Source organism: Macaca thibetana, chromosome 2 (assembly GCF_024542745.1).
Source record: "Macaca thibetana thibetana isolate TM-01 chromosome 2, ASM2454274v1, whole genome shotgun sequence".
Classification (NCBI taxonomy): domain Eukaryota; kingdom Metazoa; phylum Chordata; class Mammalia; order Primates; family Cercopithecidae; genus Macaca; species Macaca thibetana.
The window spans coordinates 139,330,303-139,356,329 of NC_065579.1; the positions used below are offsets into that span (position 1 = coordinate 139,330,303).

At 49.8% G+C, this 26,027-nt stretch overlaps 3 protein-coding genes across 11 annotated transcripts in view; 2 read left to right on the plus strand and 1 right to left on the minus strand.

The window, feature by feature from the left end:
- The window catches only part of ARPC4 (actin related protein 2/3 complex subunit 4), a 78,619-nt gene that overhangs the window by 21,182 nt on the left and 31,410 nt on the right, over positions 1–26,027 (plus strand). The gene's annotated exons all lie outside the window — the stretch shown is intronic.
- The window catches only part of OGG1 (8-oxoguanine DNA glycosylase), a 38,436-nt gene that overhangs the window by 3,483 nt on the left and 8,926 nt on the right, over positions 1–26,027 (plus strand). For 3 of the 8 annotated variants that reach the window (XM_050778710.1, XM_050778712.1, XM_050778711.1), the window contains exons 4-6: positions 1,742–1,923; positions 3,509–3,659; positions 3,805–3,854. The exons of 2 other annotated variants lie outside the window; for them this stretch is intronic. In XM_050778710.1, the coding sequence (XP_050634667.1) occupies positions 1,742–1,923; positions 3,509–3,659; positions 3,805–3,854 (383 nt within the window). Of the gene's footprint in view, positions 1–1,741; positions 1,924–3,508; positions 3,660–3,804; positions 4,471–26,027 lie in introns of those variants that run through there. 3 more of the 8 variants (XM_050778707.1, XM_050778708.1, XM_050778709.1) reach the window with 2 other exon arrangements.
- Positions 4,407–26,027, minus strand: part of CAMK1 (calcium/calmodulin dependent protein kinase I) — a 105,187-nt gene continuing 83,566 nt past the window's right edge. Inside the window, exons 1-12 of one of the 2 annotated variants that reach the window (XM_050778715.1) lie at positions 17,082–17,250; positions 14,925–15,039; positions 13,053–13,184; positions 10,133–10,207; positions 9,907–10,045; positions 8,638–8,764; positions 8,468–8,543; positions 7,665–7,777; positions 6,709–6,787; positions 6,525–6,612; positions 4,792–4,909; positions 4,407–4,684 (exon numbers count right to left, since the gene is read on the minus strand). In XM_050778715.1, the coding sequence (XP_050634672.1) occupies positions 4,602–4,684; positions 4,792–4,909; positions 6,525–6,612; positions 6,709–6,787; positions 7,665–7,777; positions 8,468–8,543; positions 8,638–8,764; positions 9,907–10,045; positions 10,133–10,207; positions 13,053–13,184; positions 14,925–15,007 (1,113 nt within the window). In that variant the 5' untranslated portion in view covers positions 15,008–15,039; positions 17,082–17,250 and the 3' untranslated portion in view covers positions 4,407–4,601. Of the gene's footprint in view, positions 4,910–6,524; positions 6,613–6,708; positions 6,788–7,664; positions 7,778–8,467; positions 8,544–8,637; positions 8,765–9,906; positions 10,046–10,132; positions 10,208–13,052; positions 13,185–14,924; positions 15,040–17,081; positions 17,251–26,027 lie in introns of those variants that run through there. The other variant, XM_050778716.1, reaches the window with a different exon arrangement.

The following is a 26,027-nucleotide window of genomic DNA, read 5'->3' on the forward strand; positions in this document are numbered from 1 at the left end:
CCAGCTACCTGGGGGCTGAGGCAGGAGAATTGCTTGAACCTGGCAGCAGGAGGCTCCAGTGAACCAAGATCACGCCACTGCACTCCAGCCTGGTGACAGAGCGAGGTTCCATCTCAAACAAACAAAAAGAAACCTGGGCCGGGCACAGTGGCTCACACCAGTAATCCCAGCACTTTGGGAGGCCGAGGCGGGTGGATCACCTGAGGTCAGGGGTGAAACCCCATCTCTACTAAAAATTAGCTGGGCGTGGTGGCGGGTGCCTGTAATCCCAGCCTTTCAGGAGGCTGAGGCGGGAGAACCACTTGAACCTGGGAAGCAGAGGTTGCAGTGAGCCGAGATCATGTCATTGCACTCCAGCTTGGGCAACAGGGCGAGACTCCATCTCAAAGAAAAGGAAAAAAAAAAGAAAAAGAAACCTGGCCGAACACGGTGGCTCACGACTGTAATCCCAGCACTTTGGGAGGCCAAGGTGGGCGGATGACGAGGTTAGGAGATCGAGACCATCCTGGCTAACACGGTGAAACCACATCTCTACTAAAAATACAAAAAAATAGCTGGGCATGGTGGCAGGAGAATGGCGTGAACCCAGGAGGCAAAGCTTGCAGTGAGCCGAGGTCGCACCACTGCACTCTAGCCTGGGCAACAGAGCGAGACTCCATCTCAAAAAAAAAAAAAAAAAAAAGAAGCCTGTTCTTGAGTCTCAGCTCCTGGCTTAGTCATCAGACCTGAAGAAAGTCATTCACCTCTCCTGGCTTCTCTTAGCTTGTTTGTAGAATGGGAATAACAGATTCTATCTAGAAGGACTTTGTGGGTGAATAAAGCAATCATGAGGCAGTGTCATGTAATGGGTTAAAAGCACGGCGTTAGCCAAGTGTGGTAGCTCATGCCTATAATTTCAGCACTTTGGGAGCCCAAGGTGGGAGGATGGCTTGAGCCCAGGAGTTTGAGACCAGCCTGGGCAACATAGTGAGACCTCATCTCTACAAAAAATAAACAAAATTAGCCAGGCATGGTGGCACAAGCCTGTAGTCTCAGCTACTCAGGAGGGTGAGGTGGGAGGATCGCTTGAGCCTAGGAGGTGAGCCTGTAGTGAACTGAGATTGTGCCACTGCATTCCAGCCTGGGTGACAGAGCAAGACCTTGTGTCAAAAAAAAAAAAAAAAGAAAAAGAAAAACCACAGGTCTTGGTGTCCCAGACCTAGGTGCAAGATCTTATCTCCCCCATGTCCTTTAAGTAAGTTAACCTCTTCTAAGCCCTCATTTTCTCCACCTGTAAAATGGGAAAACAGCAGTACTGTCAGTGGGGTTCTTAGGAAAAGTAAGCATGATAATATATCTGAAGCGTGTTGCCAGTGCTTGATGCCTAGCACTTAATCATAGAAGCTCTTGCTATATTTTGGTTATTTTTTTAGATCATGAGTATGAACACTCTTTTGGAAAGATTAAGGAACTCGGTTGGGGAGCTCCTCCAGGGCAGCAAGTCCTCAGTCCCTGGACTAGACTTGGGCTCCAGGGGCCAATTCACAGTAGGTGCTCAGAAAACATGTGTAGAGGGACAGGATCCAGGCCTTAACCCTTTCCCTTGCACATAAAAGTGTCCACTATCCTATAGAGGGTGGGGAGGTAGGAGGGGTACTTAGGAAAAGCACTCTTGTCCCGAGGTGGAGAGCTCACTTACTAGCCCAAGGACAGGAAGAACTTGAAGATGCCTGATGCCTACTCTCCTCCTCACTCCCCACAGGGCCAGAGGTGGAGGCTCATCTCAGGAAGCTGGGCCTGGGCTACCGTGCCCGCTACGTGAGTGCCAGTGCCCGAGCCATCCTGGAAGAACAGGGCGGGCTACCCTGGCTGCAGCAGCTACGAGAGGCCTCCTATGAGGAGGCCCACAAGGCCCTCTGTACCCTGCCGGGAGTGGGCACCAAGGTGAGGCCCCAGGGGGTAGGAGCCACCCTCTCCACTGACACTTAAGAGGAGGAGAGCAGGAAATGAGCCAAGCCTGGGAGCTGGGTGGAGGCTTGGCTTCCGGAGGCAGAGCAGGAAGGAGAAAGGATATAAGTAGATGTTTTATGAGAGAAAAAAGCAGAGTGCAGAAAGAGTGGAAAGGATATAGCCCTTTGAATGAATTTCTAGAAAGACCATTTGTTCACATGCAACACATATGTGCTGCTATATATATGCAGCAATTTCCAGAAGGAAATTGCAGGAAACTGAATAGTTTCCTTGGGGGAGACAAATGGGAAGATATTTCTCCTTTTCCTATTTTGTTTGTTTGTTTTGGTAGAAACAGGCTCTTAACAATGTCTAAGAGTTTAAGACCAGTTAAGGCTGGTCTTAAACTCTTGCCCTCTAGCAGTGTTCCTGCTTTGCCCTCCCAAAGTGCTGGAATTACAGGGATGAGCCACTGCTCCCAGCCACATTTTGTTCCTTTCATAAAATTACATGTACTGACAAAACTTTTTCCTTGATGTCAATAGGGTTAACTGGCAATAAGATGATTGGAAATTAGGCATCTGTCTTTTTTTTTTTTTTTTTTTGAGACAGTCTTGCTTTGTCGCCAGGCTGAAGTGCAATGGCACAATCTCGGCTCACTGCAGCCTCCACCTCCTGGGTTCAAGCGATTCTCCTGCGTCAATCTCTCGAGTAGCTGGGATTACAGGCATGAGCCACCACACCCAGCTAATTTTTGTATTTTTAGTAGAGATGGGGTTTCACTATGTTGGACCAGGATGGTCTTGATCTGACCTCGTGATCCACCCACCTCGACCTCCCAAAGTGCTGGGATTACAGGTGTGAGCCACTGCGCCCAGCCTTTTTTTTCCTTCATACTTCTCTGTAGTTTAAAAAATGAATTTTTGCTTAAAGAATTTTTTTTGATGGGCTTTGGACTATAGCCTAACATTAAATATTGTTTCTGCCTGTTCCCCAGCCATGTGACTTTGGCCAGGTCACTTCACCTTTCAGAGCCTCAGTTTTCTTGTCTGCAAAATGGGTGTGGTAATACCTTCTTCCCAGGTTATAAGAACCTGGTAGCAGCTCTTACTACAGTAATTTCAGTGTATTCATAGGCCGGGCATGGTGGCTCATGCCTGTAATCCCAGCACTTTGGGAGGCCAAGGTGGGCGGATCACTTTAGGTCAGGAGTTTGAGACCAGGCTGGCCAACATGGTAAAACCCCATCTCTACTAAAAACACAAAAATTAGCCACACGTGGTGGTGCATGCCTGTAATCCCAGTACTTGGGAGGCTGAGGTAGGAGAATTGCTTGAACCTGGGAGGCGGAGGTTGCCGTGAGCCGAGATTCCACCAGTGCACTCCAGCCTGGGCAACAGAGCAAGACTCCATCTCAAAAAAAAAAGCATATTCATAGATAGTATCTGTTGATTGAGAATATAGAACAACAGTAACCCCAGAGTGAAGGAGAAAGCAGCTGGCTTTGGGGTTATAAGCAAGATGCTGGCCGGATGCTGCCCTTCTTCCACAAGGGCTCATTCTCTGTGTATTGTCAAAGGTGGCTGACTGCATCTGCCTGATGGCCCTAGACAAGCCCCAGGCTGTGCCCGTGGATGTCCATATATGGCAGATTGCCCAACGTGACTACAGCTGGCACCCTACCACGTCCCAGGCGAAGGGACCAAGCCCCCAGAGCAACAAGGAACTGGGTGAGGAAAGTGGGCTGCAGGGGCTGGCAGTGGGCTGGTATGGTAGAAACCTCTCTCTCTCTTAGTCATCTCTCCCTCATACCCTACCTCTCTTGATGGGTCACAGAAGGGGTCAGATAACTTAGTCTCATCACTTCTGATTTAGGAAACTTTTTCCGGAGCCTGTGGGGACCTTATGCTGGCTGGGCCCAAGCGGTGAGTGTACCTACTAGGTTTCCTCTCCTCCAGCTCAGACCCCATAGGACTTCTCCTCCAGCCCTGACCCAGCAGACTCTTCCACCACCACTGCCCCAGGTGGCCCTAAAGGACTCTCCAGCCACCCCTGTCCCAACCCCAGTGGACTCTCATTGCCTTCGGCCCTGTTCCCCAAGGACTCTTCCACCTCCCAGCACTGTCACTAGTCCCACCAGCCCTGACCCCAATGTACCCTCCTCCCCACACCGACTCCACCCTCATACAGGTGCTGTTCAGTGCTGACCTGCACCAATCCCACCGTGCTCAGGAGCCACCAGCAAAGCGCAGAAAGGGTTCCAAAGGGCTGGAAGTCTAGATGGGGCACCCTGGACAAAGGAATTCCCCCAAGCCCCTTCCCCTCCATTCCCCACTTCTCTCTCCCCATCCCCACCCAGTCTCATGTTGGGGAGGGGCCTCCCTGTGACCACCTCAAGGGCCAGGCACCCCCAAATCAAGCAGTCAATTTGCACAACAAGGTGGGCTGGGGGCTATTGGGGGAGACAGCGCTAAGGATGGTTTTATCTTCTTCCCTTTATTACAAGAAGGAACAATAAAATAGAAATATTTGTATGGAAAATGCAGTGAGGAGTGGTAGGGAAGCAGGTGAGGAAGGGACAGGGCAGAGAAACTCCCAGTTCAGGGAGGGAAGGGGAGCAGGCTGCCCCCAAGCCCTCCCACGCAGGGGATCCTGACCCGAGGTCCAGGGCCCTAGAGCTGGTGGGGCAGTGTGGGGGACAGTTCTGGGCCCGGCTCCACGCAGCAGTCTCGACAGCAACAGCCAGTTGCCGGCCCTGCATGGGAAGAGAGAACAGAGCTGGCTGGAGGGGCAGGCCCTCCACTCCAGCCCAGGTGCCTCTCTGTGGACCACCCATGCCCTTCTGCAGAATCTGCTCCTCACCCCCAGCCACTGGTGTCAGCAGCTCCCCGTGGCTCGCCGTCTGCCCCTGCCCCTCCTGGCTGGTGCCTAGCTGCAGTTTCCTCATGTGCCGCACCACAGCCGTGGCATTGAAGGCTTGCTGTAGGGAGAGGGGAGAAAGGACTTTTGAGATAGTCAAGTCATGGGGCAGGAGTGGAGGTGCAGTGGGATTCTTGCAATTGTTCTGTTATTTTCATTCAGGAGTTATTTTATTGATTCCCCTAAAGGCCCCCAAAAACCTCTACAAGGCTTTATTATATATTCACACACACACATGCACGTATGTTAAATGTATGTGTGTATATATATAAATAGAAACATAACTCTATAATTCATATTAATATGTAATAGCAAACACTGTAGCACTGTATGCCAGGTAGTGCTTTAAGCACTTTACATAGTAATTCATTTAATCTTCATGAAAGTCTTTGAGGTAGGTACTATTAATATAATTTTCAAAGGAGGAAACAGAGGCACAGAAAGCTGAAGTAACTTGCCTAGGTGTGTATCTATTCAACATCTCCACCTAGGTGTCCCACACACCCCTCAAATTCACCATGTCCAAAACTAAAACCATCCCCACAAAACATGTTTCTGTCCCTGTGATCACCATCTCAGTCATGGTACCGCCACCGTCCACTCTGTTCCCAGCTACAATCTTGGGCCAGCCCTTGACATCTCTTTCCCCCAACATCCATTGCATCATCATGTCTTAGTTTCACCTCCTAAATGATTCCTGGATCAACCACTGTTCTCTACCCCTGTTGATACTACTGTGGTCCAAACCCTTACCCTCTCCTGCCTGTATCTCTGCCACAGCCTCCTAATGGGTCACCCAGTCTTTACTCCATGCCATTCTCTGCATCCTGAGAGCTCTTTATTTTTTTTGAGGTGGAGTCTCACTTTGTCACCCAGGCTGGAGTGCAGTGGCACGATCTCAGCTCACTGCAATCTCCATCTCCGAGGTTCAAGTAATTCTCCTACCTCAGTGCCCCGAGTAGCTGGGATTACAGGCACACACCACCATGTGTGGCTAATTCTTGTGTTTTTAGTAGAGACAGGGTTTTGCCATGTTGGCCAGGCTGGTCTTGAACTCCTGACCTCAGGTGATCCGACCACCTCGGCCTCCCAGAGTGCTGGGATTATAGGTGTGAGCCACCATGCCTGGCCCTGAGAGCCCTTTCTATGTAGCAGATGCTTGCCTAAGATTCTTCTGGGCCTCCTCAGTGCCCTCAGGATCAAGTTGGTGCTCCTCTGTGGAATCTGAGGCCCTAAAAGGCCTGGCCCCTACCTGCTTTCCCAAATTGGGCTCCTGCCTCTCAGTCCCCTCAGCCCCTTCAGTCTGGCCAGGCTTAGCATTTGCACTTCCCGGAATGGCTGTAGACATTTTTCTGCTATGCCTCACTAATTCCTACTTAACTGACAGCTCTGTCAAGTCATCACCACCTTTATGACTTTCCCGGACCCCCATAGGCTGGATCAGATGACTCCTGAAGAATTATAGACTTCTCCCTCTAGACTTGGAGGTGAGGAACCCTCTCTGGAATAGAGAAGGTGTTGGGAGTGTTGAATGAATGAATGAAGTCCTTCAGTAAGGATCCCTAAGAAGTTACTGTGTGCCCAACTTGGTGCTAGGTGCTGTGCGAGCTGAGCCTGGGTAGGGATGGGGAGGAGTCCTGGGGAGGCTGGGACCAGAACTAGGGATATGGACTCACCTTCCACTTGCTCTTGGCAAAGTTCTTCTTGATCTGCTCACTCACCGACTGGTGGATATTCTTATCTAGAGCCGTATCTCCTGCAATCCTAGGATGGGGTTATGTGGTGGGTTGCCTATGAGGGCAGAGGCAGACCTGAGGGCCCCAAATCCCACCCCACCTCACAGCTTGTGTGAATTCTCACCATGGGTGCTGCAAGGCCTGCTCACAGGTGAATCTTTTCTCTGGGTCCTTCTCCATCAAGTGCCGGATGAAATCTTTGGCTAAACCCCCAAGACAAAAGTAAAGATAATGACAGCATGGTAGTGCCTGTGTACTCCCCAAGAGCGTATGCACTCCCTTAGGTCTGACCCAGCATCAAAACAAAACAAAGAGGCCAAATCAGTCCATGCCGCACCCCACCCAACCTGTGCTCTTCTTCAGACCCTCCCACCCCATGCCTTCCAGCTCTTTCCTGTCTCTCTCAAGAAAAACATGAGGCCGGGCACAGTGGCTCGTGCCTGTAATCCCAGCATTTTGGGAGGCCGAGGCAGGTGGATCACGAGGTCAGGAGTTCAAGACCAGCCTGGCTGAGATGGTGAAACCTCGTTTCTACTAAAAATACAAAAAAATTAGCCAGGCGTGGTGGTGGGTGCCTGTAATCCCAGCTACTTGGGAGGCTGAGGCAGAGAATTGCTTGAACCTGGGAGGCAGAGGTTGCAGTGAGCCGAGATTGTGCCACTGCACTCCAGCCTGGGCAACAAAGCGAGACTGCATCTCAAAAAAAAAAAGAAAAAGTTGTTCTTGACTAATTTCAGTGCATTCACACTGATAAATGATAGTAGCTTCACAGGTTTGCTTCTTAATAGGGGGCACAAAAGGAGGATGAAAATGTTTATGGTGGTATTTTAGACATCAGGAAGTCAATAGGGAAGAGGTATTTTCAAATAGACTGTGTTTGAAGATTGAACAAATGCCTAGTTTCTCACTCTGGGAGCCAAGCAGAAGGAAGTACCCAGGGTAGGGTGTCTGGTCTTGAAGACAGCTTAGTGTGGCACTGGAGAATCCGACAGAAGGAAGGCAGGAGGGAGACCGCCCCCAAAGCAGGTGAGGGAGGGACCAGAGGCGGGGCCCAGGGGAAAAAGGCAAAGCCCCAAATACCGGAGTCAGAGATGTCGTCCCAGTAAGGAGAGTCAAACTCGTACTCGGCCTTCAAAATCTGTTCAAAGAGTTTGGCATCATTCTCATCATAGAAGGGGGGATAACCGCAGAGCCTGGGCAGGGAGAAACTTATCCTCATTTCCACTTTCAGGTGCACCCATTGACTCCGGGGTGGAGCACTGGGGCAGTCTCAGGGGTCAGGCAGGACCCACGGAAGGAGTTCCCCCTTTATAAACTCTACCAGCCCTGTCTGCTCACTCCTATTCTAGCTATGTTGTCCTTTCTGTTCCTTGAATGTACCGCCATCTTGCCCTCCTCAGGGCCTTTGCACTTGCCATTGTCTCTGCCTATGATACTTTTTCCTCACACCTCCAATGTCTGGCTCCCTTAGCACTTGGACATCCCCTCCACAGCGAGCCCTTCCCTGACCTCCCTACTGAAATGGCATCACCCCTGTCTCCCTATTCCTCCTTGGTTTTTCTCCACAGTATGTATTTTTATCACCTGATGTTATTTTGTAGATTTATTTACTTGTTGATTGTCTTCTCTACTAGAAAGAAAGTCAGCTCCCTGAGGGCAGGCACTTTGTCTGGTTTGTTCTGTGCTAAATTTACTCCAGTGCTTGCTTGGCACAGTGCTTGAAACATAGTATCTATTGAATGAAGTAATATTCATAATTGATTGGTGGAAGGAAGGGAAGAAGGGAAGAGAAGAAGGGAAGGGAAGCAGAGGGAGGAAGAGAGGAAAGCAGGCCAGAGGACAAACTCTGGAGCCATAGCCTACCATGGCCAAGCCCCACTTACAGGATGTAGGCGATGACACCTATGGACCAGCAATCCACAGCCTTGCTGTAGGGCTTTTGGGCCAGGACCTCAGGGGCTGTGGAGGGAAGAGGACATGGTGGTGACAAATCTCTGCCCTTCAGCTCCTGGTTCCCCCCACCATCACAGCCCCAGCCCAGGGCCCTCCGCACCCACGTATCCCGGAGTTCCGCAGGCGGTGGAGAGCACACTGCCCGGGTCCTCCATCTTGGAGAGGCCAAAGTCGGAGATCATTATTTTGGAGTCTTCATCCAGGCTGTAGTATAGCAGATTCTCTGGCTTGAAGGGCAGGAGGGAAGGGAAGGGGCAATCAGAGATGGTTAGAGGCTAGTAGAACCTTCTGCCTCTCCAAGCACCTTCTGAGAAATAATGGATCCCCCAAAAGCCACTGTGGCTTCATGGCTGCCATAAGAAAATCAAGAAAGTTCTCAAGAAGGCCAAAAATTCCAGGAAGGACAAGGCCCAAGAGGGTGTGGGAGGCAACTTTCTGTAAACCTCAGGTGTGCACTGTAAAGCCCTAAAGAAATGTTTGAATACCTACTTTATGCCAGACCCTGGATTAGTGCTTGATTTCATGTCATCCTCACTGCATCCCTGCTAGGCCAGTCTGAATAATCCCACCTAACAGATGAGGAAACTGATGCCTTTGGAGGCAAAGTGAGTCACCCAAGAACCCACAGTTAGGGAGTAGCAGGGCCAGAATTCAAAGCCAGGCATGTGCCCTTCTCTTAGACCGGATTGAGATGTACTGCTAAATGTGAGCCCCATCGCTATTTCTGAGGAACAGGATTTCAGGGATTTCTGGCTTTTTTCTTTATGTTTTGCTGTCCCATCCAAGTTTTCTACAAAAGGGGAATAGGATTTTTGTTTTTTTTTTTTTTTTTTAATTTTTTTTATTTTTTGAGATGGAGTCTCGCTCTGTCGCCCAGGCTGGAGTGCAATGGCACAGTCTCAGTTTATGCAACCTCCGCCTCCTGGGTTCAAGTGATTCTCCTGCCTCAGCCTCCCTAGTAGCTGGGATGGCACCCACCACCACGCCCGGCTAATTTTTGTATTTTTGGCAGAGATAGGGTTTTGCCAGGCTGGTCTCAAACTCCTGACCTCAGGTGATCCGCCCGTCTCTGCCTCCTGAAGTGCTGGGATTACAGGCGTGAGCCACCATGCCTGGTCAGATTTTTTTTTTTAAATCAGAAAAATACATAAAATGTTATTTGGATAAAATGCCAGCACAATTCACTCGTGTTCTTTTGAGTATCTGGACTAGAATAGGAGGAGGCAGTTTAAGGGTTACAAGATCCACTTTGTAGATGGAAATCCAAGGCTCAGTGAGGGGGTGAAAGTTGCCCAAGGTCGGACAGTTTGGGGTTTGCAAAGGCCCCACCCTTGGGTACCCCAGCTCACCACACCCCCTCGAGCCCCACCTTGAGATCCCGGTGTACAATGCCCAGGTCATGTAGGTATTTCACAGCATCCAGCACCTGGAAGATGAGGCGGCTGGCGTCCCGCTCCGTGTAGAAGCCTTTTTCCACAATACGGTCAAAGAGCTCCCCACCCGACACCCTGCAGCAGGGGATAGGGCAGTCTGGCAAAGAGGGTGGGGACAGCAGGGAGAGGTGTGTGGGGGTGGGCAGAGGTGGGGCCACTCACAGCTGCATGATGAGGTAGAGATGGCCCCCACTCTCATAGATGTCATCCAGGGCTACAATGTTGGGGTGCTTGATCCTGAAAGGAGAAATGAGGTGGTTTAGCCAGGCATGGCGGTGTGCACCTGTAGTCCAGGCTACTTAAACTTGGGAGGCTGAGGCAGGAGGATCACTTGGCCCCAGCAGTTCGAAGCTGCAGTCTGTTATGATTGCACCTGTGAATAGCCACTGCACTCCAGCCTAGACAACAGAGTAACACCCTGTCTCAAAAGAAAAAAAAAAAAGCAGTGGTTTAGAGCTCAGGACAGCTACCCCGACCAAGTGCCTGCAAACCTGGGTAGGACAAACCAAGGATGTAGGCCCCAAAGGGAAAAGCTGGCTTACCATGGTTTATTACTATTTCTTGGAAGGTGAGAGAGCAGAGGGATAAACACTGGGCTCTGGCGTACACAGACCTGGGTCCAAATCCTGTCCCTGTCACATGCTATATGGATGCTGATCTTTTTACCAGTGAGCCACTACACCCAGCCTGATACATGCCTGTTAAGAGTTTTCTGACTGGGCACGGAGGCCCACGCCTGTAATCCCAGCACTTTGCGTGGCTGAGGCAGGTGGATCACTTGAGGTCAGGAGTTTGAGACCAGCCTGGCCAACATGGTGAAACCCCATCTCTACTAAAAATACAAAAATTAGCTGGGCACGGTGGCACGTGCCTGTAATCCTAGCTACTTGTGAGGCTGAGGCAGAATTGCTTAAACCTGGGAAACTGAGGTTGCGGTGAGCCGAGATCATGCCATTGCACTCCAGCCTGGGCAACAAGAGCAAAACTCCATCTCAAAACAATGAAAAATAAAATAACTTTCTGTGTTTACATGTTTGTCAGCCTCCCCTACCAGACATACGCTCCCCGAATCCAGAGGCTTTGTCTTGCATGCCACTGTTCCTCCAGCACCTGGTACAGGGTAGGTGCTAGATTTAATGTAACCTCTCTGAGCCTCAGTTTCTTCATCTATAAAATAAAGCCAATGGTAGTACTTCCCTCAAAGAGTTGGAGTGAGGATCATGTGAGATCATGCAAGTAAGGTGCTTGGCACAGCGCGTGGCACACAGTAAATACTCATAAGTGGGCCAGGCGCAGTGGCTCACGCCTGTAATCCCGGCACTTTGGGAGGCTGAGGCAGGCGGATCACGAGGTCAGGAGATCAAGACCATCCTAGTGAACACAGTGAAACCCCGTCTCTACTGAAAATACAAAAATATTAGCCGGGCATAGTGGTGGGCGCCTGTACTCCCAGCTACTCGGGAAGCTGAGGCAGGAGAATGGTGTGAACCCAGGAGGTGGAGCTTGCAGTGAGCAGAGATTACGCCACTGCACTCCAGCCTGGGTGACAGAACAAGACTGTCTCAAAACAAAAAACAAAAAACAAAAAACTCGTAAGTGAAACAGTAATGGTAATTGATTTTTTTCTTTTGTTTTTTGTTTTTTGTTTTTGAGACGGAGTTTTACTCTTGTAGCCCAGCTGGAGTGTTGCCCAGGCTGGAGTGCAACGGCATGATCTTGGCTCATCACAACTTCTGCCTCCTGGGTTCAAGGGATTCTTCTTTCTTAGCCTCTCAAGTAGCTGGGATTACAGGCATGCACCACCATGCCTGGCTAATTTTGTATTTTTAGTAGAGACGTAGTTTCTCCATGTTGGTCAGGCTGATCTGGAACTCCCCACCTCAGGCAATCCACCCGCTTCAGCCTCGCAAAGTGCTGGGATTACAGGCGTGAGCCACCGCACCTGGCCTTTTTTTTTTTTGAGCCATAGGTTTGCTCTTGTTGTCCAGGCAGAAGTGCAATGAGTGGCGTGATCTCGGCTCACCGCAACCTCCACCTCTTGTATTTAAGCAATTCTGCTGCCTCAGCCTCCCAAGTAGCTGGGATTACAGGCATGTGCCACCACGCCCAGCTGATTTTGTATTTTTAGTAGAGACAGGGTTTCTCCTTGTTGGTCAGACAATAATTGATCTTGATGATGAAGTAAGTTTAGCTCTGCTACAAACTTTCCATGTGACTGTATACAAATCCCTTGTCTTCTCTGGGTCTCAGTAGAAATGCTCTGCCCAGGAGTTGGGTGCGGTGGCTCATGCCTAGCACTTTGGGAGGCCGAGGCAGGTGGATCACCTGAGGTCAGGAGTTCGAGACCAGCCTGGCCAACATAGCGAAACCCCATCTCTACTAAAAATACAAAAATTGGCCGGGCGTGGTGGCAGGTGCCTGTAATCCCAGCTACTATAGGGAGGCTGAGGCAAGACAATAGCTTGAACCCAAGAGGCAGAGATTGCAGTGAGCCAAGATTTTGTCACTGCATTCCAGCCGGGGCAACAGAGTGAGACTCCATCTCAAAAAAAAAACCATTATCTGCCCAGGGTGGTTGGAAGCTCAGGGGAGAGATTAGCAGTGATTCTCTGCAAGTTTTCCAGTGAGGACAGGAGGTTTCATACCAGCATGAGCAATTCATAGACCAGCTGGTTGTGGATTTAGTCAGGGGGTCAGCAGAGACTCATTTTTAAACTTGCTGAGTGGCTTTAATATGTTAGGGGAACTTGAGGTAGGTCCAGAGACAACACCAACTGAGATATGTGGGTCCAAGTCATGTTCAGGATGGATCTTTACACCTGATTGAACAGTTAAACCCCTGTTACTAAGCCCTGGCATCTCCATCACATCTGTTGTGTTAGCTGTTGTGCCAGGCACTTGAAATAAAGGACTTCTGATGTTCCCCCACAACCCTGCCAAGTGGAAATTGTGATCCCCATTTTATGAATGAGCAATTTAAGGCTTAGAGAGTTTAAATGTTTGGTCCAAAGCAGGGAAGGAGGAGGATGGGAGGGCCAAGGCAGGGTCAGCTTGGGGCAGGGAAAGGCTGTGGCCCACGCACTTGTGCAGGACAGCAATCTCATTCTCCATGCTGCCTTCCTTGCCCTCCAGGGCCTTCTTGGCAATGCATTTGATGGCCACCAGCTTCTGCGTCCTTTTATCTTCTGCCAGGATCACCTCCGAGAAGGCCCCCCTATGGGGAGAGGGGATTCATAAGGTGAAGAACTGGAACCCCAGCTTCCCTCCAGCCTCTCCTCCATTCCCTATGGGTTCTGTGACCACTGCTGGACCAGGGATGTGGATGACCCTCTCCTAGTCACTCATCTATCCCCTGGCTCCAGAGATGGTCACATGACCCAGGCCTGGCCAAAGTAGTCTCTCCCCTGGTAACAGTAATTGGTCATGTGATGCAAGCCAGATTCCTAGCGCTTTAAGAATGAGGCTGCTGCTGAGCTGGTAGGATGTAAGCCTGGAGCTAATGATGATCATCTTTGTCACCACTTGGGGACAGCCTGCTTGGGAATGAAATTAACACAAAGGAAGTCCAACCTGAGAAATGGCCAAAGTCATTTCATGATAACATTATGTGGCCCTCTGGATCCAGCCATGCCTGAAGTCTACCTCTGAGCTTTTTGATTTTGTGTGCAGTTGGTTCGTCCCTTTTTCTGCTAATTTGAGTCATGGCTAATTTAACACCTTAAAGAACCATCAGCATCACCTGGGAACTTTTTTAGAAATGCAAAATCTCTACTGCTTTGGATCCTAGGTCAAAAAAAAAAAAAAGAAATGAAATGCAAAACTTTAGGCCCTGCCCCAGGTTTACTAAATCAGAATCTGCAGTTTAACAAAATCTCAGGTGATTTGTATGCTCATTGAACTTTAAGAAGCAGTGCTTTAGAACAAGCTCTTAAAAAGGAACAAATAAACTCATTTAACTAAAGTTAACTGATTAAGGAGGATTTACTAGGGTATTGTTTCCATATCTGTTTGCTTTCTCTGGGAGAATAAGAAGTCATAAGTCAAAGAAAGGCATCTCTCATGGTGAAATTTCAATCCTCAGGGATAGTTACTGTAGTAACCTCATCACTGGTTTCCAGTCCTGTCCCTCTCCAGTTTACCCTCCAAGCTGTGGCCAGAGTGACTGTCCTGAATTGCACACCTGCCAAAGTCTTAAGTGTCTCCCAGTGGCCTATGGAACAATATCTAGCCTCCCTGACCTGCCTTCCAAGACCCTACACAAACTGTTCCACTTTCATCTCCAGCCTTTTTTCTCACTCTTCCCCAGCCTCTGATTTTAAGCTCCACCACACTCTGCCTCTTTCCACATAGAACCATGCCTCTAAACCTTTGTTTATAGGATTCCTTCTGCCTGGAATGCCCTTCTTCCTCTCTCACAAGTGCACACCTACTTCAGTCCCCAGCTCTAATGCCCCATTCTCCACGAAGTTTCCCCCCAGGCAGAAGGCACAGCTCTCTCTGGGCTCCACAAAGCCCTCAATCCCAACCTTAATTGGAGCACAGCACACACCCTGTTGTCATTTTCTGTGGGTCTGTCTCTTGCACATGTCTGGGATCAACTTGAAGGACAGAGACCAGGTTTGAGTTATTTCTGCATTCCCAGCACCAAGAACAGAGCCATCCCCAGCCTCAGTTCCCAAACCTAGGCCAGAACACCTAGCTCTTGGCAGCAAGTTAGATGGACTGACTGGCACCTTCATTCTCCCAACTTCTTTCTCTTCAAGAACCCAGGGCTATTGGAAGAGCAGCCCCTGTCCCACCCAGAAGTGAAAAGCTGGGGACAGTTTAGGCCCTAGATAGTGCTGCCACAGGGCCTGGGCTATGGGAAACAGGAAGCATTAATTGACCAGACGAAGCACCACCCTGGACTCAGCCTCCCCCAGCCATCCAGCACCCAATCCTGCCCTGGACTCACGTGCCCAGAACATCTCGGAAGTCGTAAATGTCCCTAATGTCCTCTGCCTGCTTCCACCTGGGGCCTTCCACTGCCCCCGGCATGGCCCACTGCCCCCCGGCCACAGCCAGGGCTCCTGCAAGGAGAATGGAAGGAGGAGACTCAGCAGAGCCCAGCCTTCTGTCTGGGAATTTGCTACAGGCCTCATTCAGTCATTCAACCTGCATTTATTCATCCTTGATTCATCCATTTGACAAAATCATTCAACAAACATTCATTTGTTTATTCAACATTCGGCAAATTCTTGTGCCTAGAGAAAAACCTTTCACAGTGGCAGCAAAATTCTTTATTTAACAAAGTCATGCATTCATTCATTCATTCATTTATTCTAGTTCACTTCCCAGTTTTCCCCCTCTCCAAATCCGAGCACCCAGGGAAACCCTGACCTCTGGTAGTACAACAGATAAACCACCAGAGCAGCTGGTAGAAGCCTGGAGGATCCCCCTGTCCCCAGAACTAGTGATGTCCCCACCCCACCCTGGGGATTGCTGGGGTGTCTCCTCTCCCTCCTCCTCCCCACCCCCCCTCCAACCGGCCCGCAGCCTGGGCTTCCAGCAATATCTCAGCCACGTTTTTAAATAGCTCTTTCTGCACTGTTCCCACAGCAACAACAGCCACAGCTGGAGCTCCCCAGACCTCTCCCTCCTGACTCCCCATCTGGGTCCCAGGAGCCTGAGAAATGGTCCTACTCACTCTGTCCCTTCCTGGCCCCATCTAACCCTATCCAGCCAGGCCCTTCCCCTGCTGAGGTCTGTCTCATCCAGCAGGAGAGGGTGGGAGTTCTCACCCATTTATCAGATGAAGAATGGGGAGACTGAGGTTGGAGTTAGGTAGAGGCTGGCTCCAGAGGCCCAAATGACACCTGGCCTGGGGCCCCCAGCTAAGCTTGCTGAGGGCAAAGCCCATGGAATGGCCTTGGCTGGTACTTCCAATATGAAGCCAGAATGGGCCCCATTCAAAAAACACAGCCTCCCAACCCATCCACAGAGGATGAGGCCAAAATAGAGCCTAGCATGCTTTGTGACCTCAGGGAGAGGACTTTCCTTCTCTCTTTTTCTCTAAGGGAGAATGAGGAGAGGTGCCCTGACTAGGGCCTCTGACGTGAGATTCCACTCCTGGAACAGGACCTTTTTCCCAGGGGACCCTGCCCACCCATCCCAGGGGCAGAATCTTCTAGGAAAGGCGACTTGAGCTCTAGAGGCAAAGTCTGAAACCCACATGGAGGCCTACCAAATACAACCGTCAGAGATCCACACACATCCCTGTAGCAGACACGCCACACCAAGCCAACTCCACAGCCCTGGACTCAAAAACACCTGCCTCCCAGATCCAGTATGCCTCGTATCCAGATCCTGGGACACCTGATCATACATGTACTCCCAGACATCAGCACACATGTCCACACCACACAGTGCCCCAGACAGCCCTACACCCGGGCACCTGTCTGTCCATCCAAACATCTCTCACCCAGCTCCCTCTTACACCCCAAAACACACATCCACCCACACCCACACAAGATGACACCTAGACACACACACACCCTCATATACCAGATGTACCCTACACCCTCCAGCTCCTCTATCCCATCCCCTGAAGCTCCTGTATTCCAAACCAAACCCCAACTCCTTACACACCTAACTCCAAACATCCTCAGTACACAATTGTACACCCCCTCCTAACTCTGACTTAAGACCCTGAGAGCCAAATACCAGCACACAAAACACGTGGACACCCTCTGGAACAAAAAACACACAGATTCCCAGATCCCCCACCCATGTCTGACCCACATGCCTGTCCTAGGCTGTACACTCCACAAGCCCCCCCACCCCCATGGATACCTCCAAATGCCCACGCCCTTCCACAGTCAGGCCCAGCTGAAGGCGCTCACACAGGCCCCCTTCTCTATTACCCAATCAGTGTCCCATAGGCCTGCCTGGCACCTGCTGGGCCTGGGGCAGAGGTGGAGGAGAAAGGCCCAGCCCTGCCTGCCCCTCAGGGTCCAACCCGCCCGGGAGGGTGCCCAGTGGCCACTCCTTGGGAAAGGATACCCAGAGGCTAGGGGCTCCTACCGTCCCCCCGCAGCGCCCAGGTGTGCAGGGGTGGGTGGGCCGGCTGTACCTGCGGCTGCCCCGCGGAGGCCCGCGGTGGTTGGCGCCGAGCTCTGGCTGCGGTCCTCACCGCTGCGCGCCTGGGCCACCCGCCCGCTCTCTCGCTGGGGCTGGGGCTCGGCTCGGCTGGGCTCGGCGGCTCTCTCCGCCCGCCTGCGGCTCTGATGTCAGTGGAGGAGGAGTCTGCGGCGGAGGGACCCGGGATTGGGAGGCGAGGCGCCGCTCTAAGGCTGGGAAGGGGACGGGTGGAGGCCAGCTCTCTAGTTCTGGTCAGAGATCTCCTGCTAGACGCTTCCCGCCCTTGGTCTTAAGCGGGGCTACATTTCACAGAGGGGACAACTGAGGCCCAGAGAGATGATTTTCAAATCAGCAGGTGGTCGGAAGCAAAGCAGGATTTGAACCCCGTCTGCCTGAAGCTAGAGACCGGCCAAACTCACCCTGTGGCCTGGTGGGTTCTCGTTCAGACCAGTTCTGCGACCTCCCTTAGGGCTCTGTCGTCCTTCGCCTCTCCCGATCCTCCTGTGCCCTGAGGGAAACAGGTCCTCGGAACTGCATGGGAGTCTGGTGGGGTACGGGGAAGTGAGGGAGTGGGAAAAGACCGGGCAAGACTAGGCAATGAAGAGAGTGAAGGCGGTGTAGGGTGGGGGCCCCACTTGACAGGTGGGAAGACTGAGGCCCAGGTTCCTCTGCAAGCGGAGCCCAGGCTTCAGCCCGACACTTGCTCCTCAGAGCGGATGGTGGTGCCCAGAGGTATTGGGGGCAGAGGGAAGTGGGGAGGAGGAAGTTAAGTCGGGATCCTAAAGGAAACAGGCCAAAAAGGACCGATATATCACGTGACTGGCCGGGCTCCAGGGTTTGATGGCTAGGGGCCAGGTTAGGGGAGGTGGGGGACAGAGCCCGCAACTAGGACAGCAGGCAGGCGGCCAAAGGTTGACTTGCATAAGGCCTTCCTTGGGAAGAAATTTGGTGCGGGTGGCAGAGGGAGCAACTCGCAGGAATTGGGGATGGGGCTGGACTGGGGGCAGCCAGTGGAGGTATGGTGCTTGAGACCCCACTCCACCTCCAAGGATCCCCAAGTGCCACTCCCTACTCCTGAATTCCTGCATTGTCCAGCTGCGGATGGGGAGAGAACAGTGCTTAGGCCCAACTCATTTCCCTTTTCTTTCTTTCTTTCTCTCTTTCCTTTTTTTCTTTTCTTTTCTTTTTTTTTTTTTAAAGACAGGGTCTTGCTTTGTCACCCAGGCTGAAATGCAATGGCATGATCATGGCCCACTGCAACCTCAAATTCCTGGGCTCAAGTCATCCTCCTACCTCAGCCTCCCATGTAGATGGGACTACAGGTGCATGCCACCGCACCTGGCTAACTTTTTTATTTTTTGTAGAGATGGGAGGTCTCACCATATTGCCCAGGCTGGTCTCAAACTCCTGGGCTCAAGCAATCCTCCCCAATCAGCTTCCCAAAGTGCTGGAATTCCAGGCATGAGCCACTGCACCTGGCCAATTTATTATGCACATTTTACAGATGAGAGAGGAAGATAGCTGAGGTTCCTAGAAAGGCTTTGGAGTCTAACTGATCTGATCAAGCTTTGCCTCTCGGAACCTCAGTTCCTTACTCGGGAACATGGTAATATTGATGATTGACTCAGAGTTCTGAGAATTCTATGAGATAATGACATGAAGTGCCTAGAACACTATTCAAAACATGAGAGTTAGACTCAGTGTAAACTGAGGCTCAGAGACAGGACTTGATTTGGCCAGGGATGAGGGGTTAAGGGATCCCTCTTCCAAATCTCAGTATCTCAGACTCCGTAGTTCATGGAAAAATACATTTCCTGCTCAGGGCTGAGCCCCCACTCTCCCCTATACCTGCCAAGCACACCCACTGAGCTAGGGGTTCTTTTACCACAAATTCCTGTTCATCTTGATGACAACATCCCCTGGGTGATAAGATGACCTCTGTCCTTTTGAGGACTTGTACAACTTCTTCTTTTTTTTTTTTTTTTTTGAGACAGAGTCTCCCTCTGTTGCCCAGACTGGAGTGCAATGGTGCCATCTCGCCTCACTGCAACCTCCGCCTCCCAGGTTCAAGCAATTCTCCTGCCTCAGCCTCCCAAGTAGCTGGGACTACAGGCGTGAACCAGCATGCCCAACTAATTTTTGTATTTTTAGTAGAGATGGGGTTTCACCATGTCGGTCAGGCTGGTCTCGAACTGCTGACCTCAGGTGATCCACTCGCCTCAGCCTCCCAAAGTGCTGAAATTACAGACATGAGCCACTGTGCCAGTTGACTTGTGCAACTTCTATGGTGTACTTTACATTTTTCCTGCTTTTGAGCATTTCTGAGAGCACTCATGTTTTCTTTTCTTTAACAAACACATTATCTTTACTTTTTTAGTATTTCTGTTGAACAAGTGATACATGGTCATTGGAGGAAAATTCCATAACATATTAAAAACACACACAGACTAACTGATAAGATTCTTTCACTTCCCAAGTGACAGAATCCCAACCTAAACCAGCTTCATCCACGAGGAATCTTTAGTTGACAATAGCTGGCACAAGATTGCAGGAAAGACACCAGGGATTAGGGGCTTGGAGACTGGAACTAGAGATGTAGTACTCATAGGATTTGCTTTCTCTATCTTCTCTCCTTGTCTTGATTTCTCTTCACACATTGGCCTCTTTTTCTCTCCAGAGTGGTCTTTTAGTTGGCAGGAAACATGGAGTGAGGCAGCCCCAGCTTTCCAATTAAACACAGTAGAAGGAAAGCATCCTCCCAATTTCCTGTCTCATTCTCAGGGAAGGACTCTGGCTCTGCTTGAGTGGTAGAGTGACATGTTCACCCCTTGGCCTCCAAAACTGTTGCCAGGAGAATTAGAGTGCTATATTGAGTGAGTGTACTGTAATGGGCAGCCATAAGGAATGGAAGAGGTATCTTGTCCAAAGGAATTAGGGGTGCAAAGGAAGCAAGAATAACACAACCCTCTCAGCTGGGCCCCCACCAACCAGAGACAGCCAGTGTTCACATTTTTAGTACAATTCTTCCAGATTTTTTGGATGCATATACATATACATCCTTCTGCAGCTCCCAGTCCCAATGAGCACATTTCAAGGTACTAATCAAAAAGTGAGTCGCCGGGCGCGGTGGCTCAAGCCTGTAATCCCACCACTTTGGGAGGCCGAGGCGGGTGGATCACGAGGTCAGGAGATCGAGACTATCCTGGCTAACATGGTGAAACCCCGTCTCTACTAAAAATACAAAAAACTAGCCGGGCGTGGTGGCGGGCGCCTGTAGTCTCAGCTACTTGGGAGGCTGAGGCGGGAGAATGGCGTGAACCCGGGAGGCGGAGCTTGCAGTGAGCTGAGATCACGCCACTGCACTCCAGCCTGGGAGACACAGCGAGACTCCGTCTCAAAAAAAAAAAAAAAAAAAAAAAAAAAAAAGTGAGTCAAGGGTCGGGCACGGTGGCTCAAGCCTGTAATCCCAGCACTTTGGGAGGCCAAGGCTGGCAGATCATCTGAGGTCAGGAGTTTAAGACCAGCCTGGCCAACATGGTGAAACCCCATCTCTACTAAAAATACAAAAATTAGCTGGGCATGGTGTTGGGCACCTGTAGTTCCAGCTACTTGGGAGGCTGAGGCAGGAGAATTGTTTGAACCCAGGAGACGGAGGTTGCAGTGAGCTGAGATTGCGCCACTGTACTCCAGCTTGGGTGACAGAACGAGACTCCATCTCAAAAAAAAAAAAAAAAGAAAGAAAGAAAAATGGTGAGCCAAGGAAAGTCAAATGTTCACAAGGAAAAGGGGTATTGTTTAAAAAAAAAAAATCAAAACAGTGCAGACATCTCCGTCAACTCTTTTATTTATTAATTATTATTATTATTGAGACAGGGTCTCACTCTGTCACCCAGGCTGGAGTGCAGTGGCACCATCATGGCTCACTGCAACGTTGACTTCCCAGGCTCGAGTGGTCATCCCACCTCAGCCTCCCGAGTAGCTGGGGCTACAGGTGTGTACCACCATGCCTGGCTAATTTTTTTTTTTTTTTTATTTTTTGTAGAGATCGGGTCTCTACTTCCTCTGTTGCCCAGACTCCTCTGGAACTCTGGACTCAAGTGATCCTCCCGCTTTGGTCTCCCAGAGTGCCAGGATTATAGGCATGAGCCACTGTGCCCAGCTGACAGGTTTATTTTTAAAAATTCTTTGGCTGGACGTGGTGGCTCACTCCTGAATCCCAGCACTTTGGGAGGCTGAGGCAGGTGGATCACCTGAGGTCAGGAGTTTCAAGACCAGCCTGGGCAACATAGTGAAACCCCGTCTCTACTAAAAGTACAAAAATTAGCCAGGTGTGGTGGCGCACACCTGTAGTCCCAGCTACTTGGGAGGTTGATGCAGGAGAATTGCTTGAACCCGGTAGGGGTGACTGCAGTGAGCCGAGATTGCACCATTACACTCCAGCCAGGACAACAGAGCCAGACTCTGTCTCAAAACAAAAACAAACAAACAAATTTAACTTTTGTTGCTTTTTGTCACTTTTTTTTTTTTTTTTTAGACAGAGTTTTGCTCTTGTTGCCCAGGCTGGAATGCAATGGCAGGATCTTGGCTCACTGCAACCTCCGCCTCCTGGGTTCAAGTGATTCTCCTACCTCACCCTCCCAAGTAGCTGGGACTACAGGCGTGCACCACCACACCCAGCCAATTTTTGTATTTTTAGTAGAGATGGGGTTTCACCATCTTGGCCAGGCTGGTCTCGAACTCCTGACCTCATGATCCACCTGCCTTGGCCTCCCAAAGTGCTGGGATTACAGGCATGAGCCACCGCACCCGGCCTATTACTTTTTTTTTTTTTTTTTTTACTTTTTTTCAAAAAGTGAAAACCCTACCCTACTCTGAAATGGTAGGCAACAATGAAAGGCAAACTTCAGACTGGGGAAATGTTTTATAGACAATGGCTTAATATTTTTATTATATAAACAACACACACAATTGATAACAAACAGAAAGAACCCAATAAATGGTCAAAGGATACAGATAAAACACAATAAACACAAGACATTTTGAATCTCACTAGTAATACAAAAAAATACAAAGTAAAAGGTCATTTGCAGGCTTTCAAATTTGAAGTTTAAAAAGCTGGTAACACTGAAGGCTGATGTTGATGTGAGGAATGAGTAGTCCTATGTTCTGGTGGGAAAATGATTTGCTAAAGATCCTTTGGAAAGCAATTTGGGAATATGCATCAAAGGCTTAAATAATGTCGAGGTCTTTTGACTCAGGGACTTTTCTTCTGGCAATCAGTTTCGGAGAAGTAATCCTAAATTAGGACAAGGCTATATACTCCAAGGTGTTTGAAGAATTTTTTTTTTTTCCTGGGCTCACGCCTATAATCCCAGCACTTTGGGAGGCCGAGGCAGGTGGATCACTTGAGCCCAGGAGTTCGAGACCAGCCTGGCCAACATGGTGAGACCCTGTCTCTACTAAAAATACAAAAATTAGCTGGGCGTGGTGGCACATGCCTGTAACCCCAGCTACTTGGGAGGTTGAGGCAGGAGAATCACTTGAACCTGGGAGGTGGAGTTTGCAGTGATTTAGATTGTGCCACTGCACTCCAGCCTGGGTGACAGAGCAAGACCCTGTCTCAAAAAAAACCCAGAAAAACAAAACAAAAAAAAATATGCCCTGAGCTTTTGATTAAAAGTTTTGATAAGAAATCACTATGTGAAACTTAAATTCCATTTGCTATCAAATGTAGGGAGAGTATTTTCAATGTATTATTCCAGTTTCCACATGAGATATTACTGAAACAGATTTTGGAGGACATCTACCAGTCTGCCACATTCGCCATCTCACTTGTATTTCTTTGCACCAACTTCACCCTCACTCCCTCTCATTAGTCCAACCTCCATGCTGCTCTAATAGCATTCTGATTCAGAGTGCTATTATGGCACTAGTCTGCTCACAAACCACCCATAGCTCCCTGTTACCTCAGAATGTGATTCTCAAACTTCAGTATGCACCAGGAATCACCTAGAAGGCATGTTATAATAGAGTGGCTAGGCCCCATACCCAGAGGTTTGTTTTTTTCTTTGAGACAGTCTCACTCTGTCGCCCAGGCTTGAGTGTAGTGGTGTGATCTCCGCTCACTGCAACCTCCACCTTCCAGGTTCAAGCAATTCTTCTGCCTCAACCTCCCAAGTAGCTGGGATTACAGGTGCATGCCACCATGCCTGGCTAAGTTTTGTATTTTTAGTAGAGACAGGGTTTCACCATACTGGCCAGGCTGGTCTTGAACTCCTGACCTCAGATGATCTGTCCTCCTTGGCCTCCCAAAGTGCTGGGATTACAGGTGTGAGCCACGGTGCCAGACTATACACCCAGAGCTGTTGATTCAGTAGGTCTGTGGCCCAAGAATTTGCATTTTTATCAAGTTCCCAACTGATGCTGTTGCTGCCAGTCCAGGGACCACACTTGGAGCACCATTGTCCTGGAGAATAAAGTCCGTGCTCCTTAAGCTGCCATTCAAACCCTTGCCCAGCCTGGTCTTCAACCTACTTTCTAGCTTCATCTCTTATCCTTTCCTTCCCCCTCCACACACCCAGGGCTCCAGTCACACTGCAGTTCTCACTTCTCTCTAAGCAGGCCAGCTGTTCACACCTCTGTGCCTTGCTCCTTTTGTCTGGAATGTTATCTTCTGCCCAGCAATTTTCTTTCCACATCCTCCCTGAAGCCTTTCCTGACCCTCTAAGCTGTTGTTAAGTCTTTCTGTGCCCCAGGTCCCTGCCAACTTTGCACAGTCTCTTTTTTTTTTTTTTTTTTTTTTTTTGAGATGGGGTCTCGCTCTGTCCCCCAGGCTGGAGTGCAGTGGCGCGATCTTGGCTCACTGCAAGCTCCGCCTCCCGGGTTCACACCATTATCCTGCCTCTGCCTCCTGAGTAGTTGGGACTAAATGTGCCCGCCACCACGCCCAGTTAATTTTTTGTATTTTTAGTAGAGAAGGGGTTTCACTGTGTTAGCCAGGATGGTCTCAATCTCCTGACCTCGTGATCCGCCCACCTTGACCTCCCAAAGTGCTGGGATTACAAGTGTGAGCCACCGCGCCCAGCCTACACAGTCTTATTGCTCTTGCGGCCTAGTGTTTTGATTGTCTGTCTAGCTGTGTCCCCATCTCTGGAGCCTTAGTCACCTCCATAGCTCTCAGCCATGGCGACAGGGTCACTGAGTGAGGGAACAAAAGTATAATGAGGAAGTGGAGGTGTGTGGATGAGTGAATAAGTGAATGGAGTAATTAGGTAAGTGAAGAAATGGGGAGTTTATTGATACCTAAGCGAGTGAGTTACAGTCTACTGGGCTTGGTTCTTTCCATTGAGTCCTGAGCTAGAGGCCAAGAAAGAAATGTATTCCCTGACCACATTTCCACAAAGTTCCTGTCATCACTTTCTTTTCAGCAGGGGCCAGTTGGGACCCAGAGCACTCAGTGCCTAGAGTACTCAGGAGCAGACAGGGGCTGGGGACCCACTGTGGGTCAGAGCCTACCCTCCCCATTCGCACTCACCCTGGTGTTGCTGAAAGTCAGCTGTAAGGCATTTGGGACTCTGGGGAGGTCATGTTGTGCAAGACAGATGCTTTCTAGGGCCAAGACACAAAAGGCTTTGCCTCCAAACTGGTGATAAGGAATCAGAATTGTTTTGAGTTAAATTTGGAGATTTGAGGTACTGGAACTAATCTGCCCTCGTCATGACAATCCAGCTTCCTCCACACTCATAAAGGAGGCATCTTTTGGCTCCAGCAGACACTCTGATATGATTGTAAGAACTTTGCCAGGGATGGTGCTACCTGGGGGCAGCAACTATTCCTACATCAAGGCTGCATGGCCTCAGTAAGGCACAGCATCTCTTTGAGCTTCTGTGTCATCTGCAGGCTGGAATATTACTCTCCTTGGAGGTGCGTGGTAAGCATCAGATGGGAGGGGTGGGTAAAGGGCCTGGCACAGTGCCAGGCAGATGGTAGGTATGCAGCAGAGAACAGCTAGAGTGCTCATGACTGATCCTTGAAAGTTAAGTTTCTTCTCTGGTGAACTAGGCCCAGTCGGTCTTCTAGGGTTCTTCCATTTATATCTGTCTTCCTTCTTTCACAATTCTATCCAATTTTAGGACGTCAGCTCTCATCCCACCTCCTCCGCAAAACTGTCTCTGTTCTTGGAACTCTCTACCAACAACGCCCACCATACTTATGGTGTGGCCCAGTGAACATGGAATTGAGTGGTTAAGAGGAGGGGGTCTTCGAGCAGAGCTGCCATGTATGGCTGCATAGGTTGGGCACTGGCCAAGTATAGGGAGTACCGTTCACATACACTGTAATGGGAGTGGGGCCCCAGTGAGTTGTAATGAAGAGGCTCTCTCTGCAAGCCAAATGGCCTGAGTTTGAATGTTGGCTCAGCCACTCAATTGCTTGACAAAGCAAGGTGTGTAACCTCCTAAGGCTCAGTTTCCTCATCTGTGAATGGGATGTTATTATGGGGTAGCTGATACCTACCCCATAATATTAGGTAGTTGAATGAGTTCAAAACAGTGCCTGGTACATACTAACATTTACTGAGCACTTAATTGCATTATCATTATGATTATAGTTGGTTTCTCATCATTGCATGTGTGGGTGTCTTTTCTCTCTGAGAAGGCTGTGAGCAACCTGGGGACAATGAGTCACTGAGAAATTGCAGCAGCTTGGCCCAGCACCTAGTGGGAGGCAGGGCCTCATGCTGTCCTCTCTCTCAGGATGCTACTTCATCTTTCTTTTTGCCAAAATTCACTTGTAAGAGTTAGGCCTTTTTTAGTTACAAATCACAAAACTCTAAAGCAAACTAGTTTAAGCCAGAAGAAGTCTTTGTGGGCTGATATATGTGGGAAGTCTAAGGGAGGATCCAGTGCCTTCAGGAATAGCTGGATGCAGCGCTTCTCCT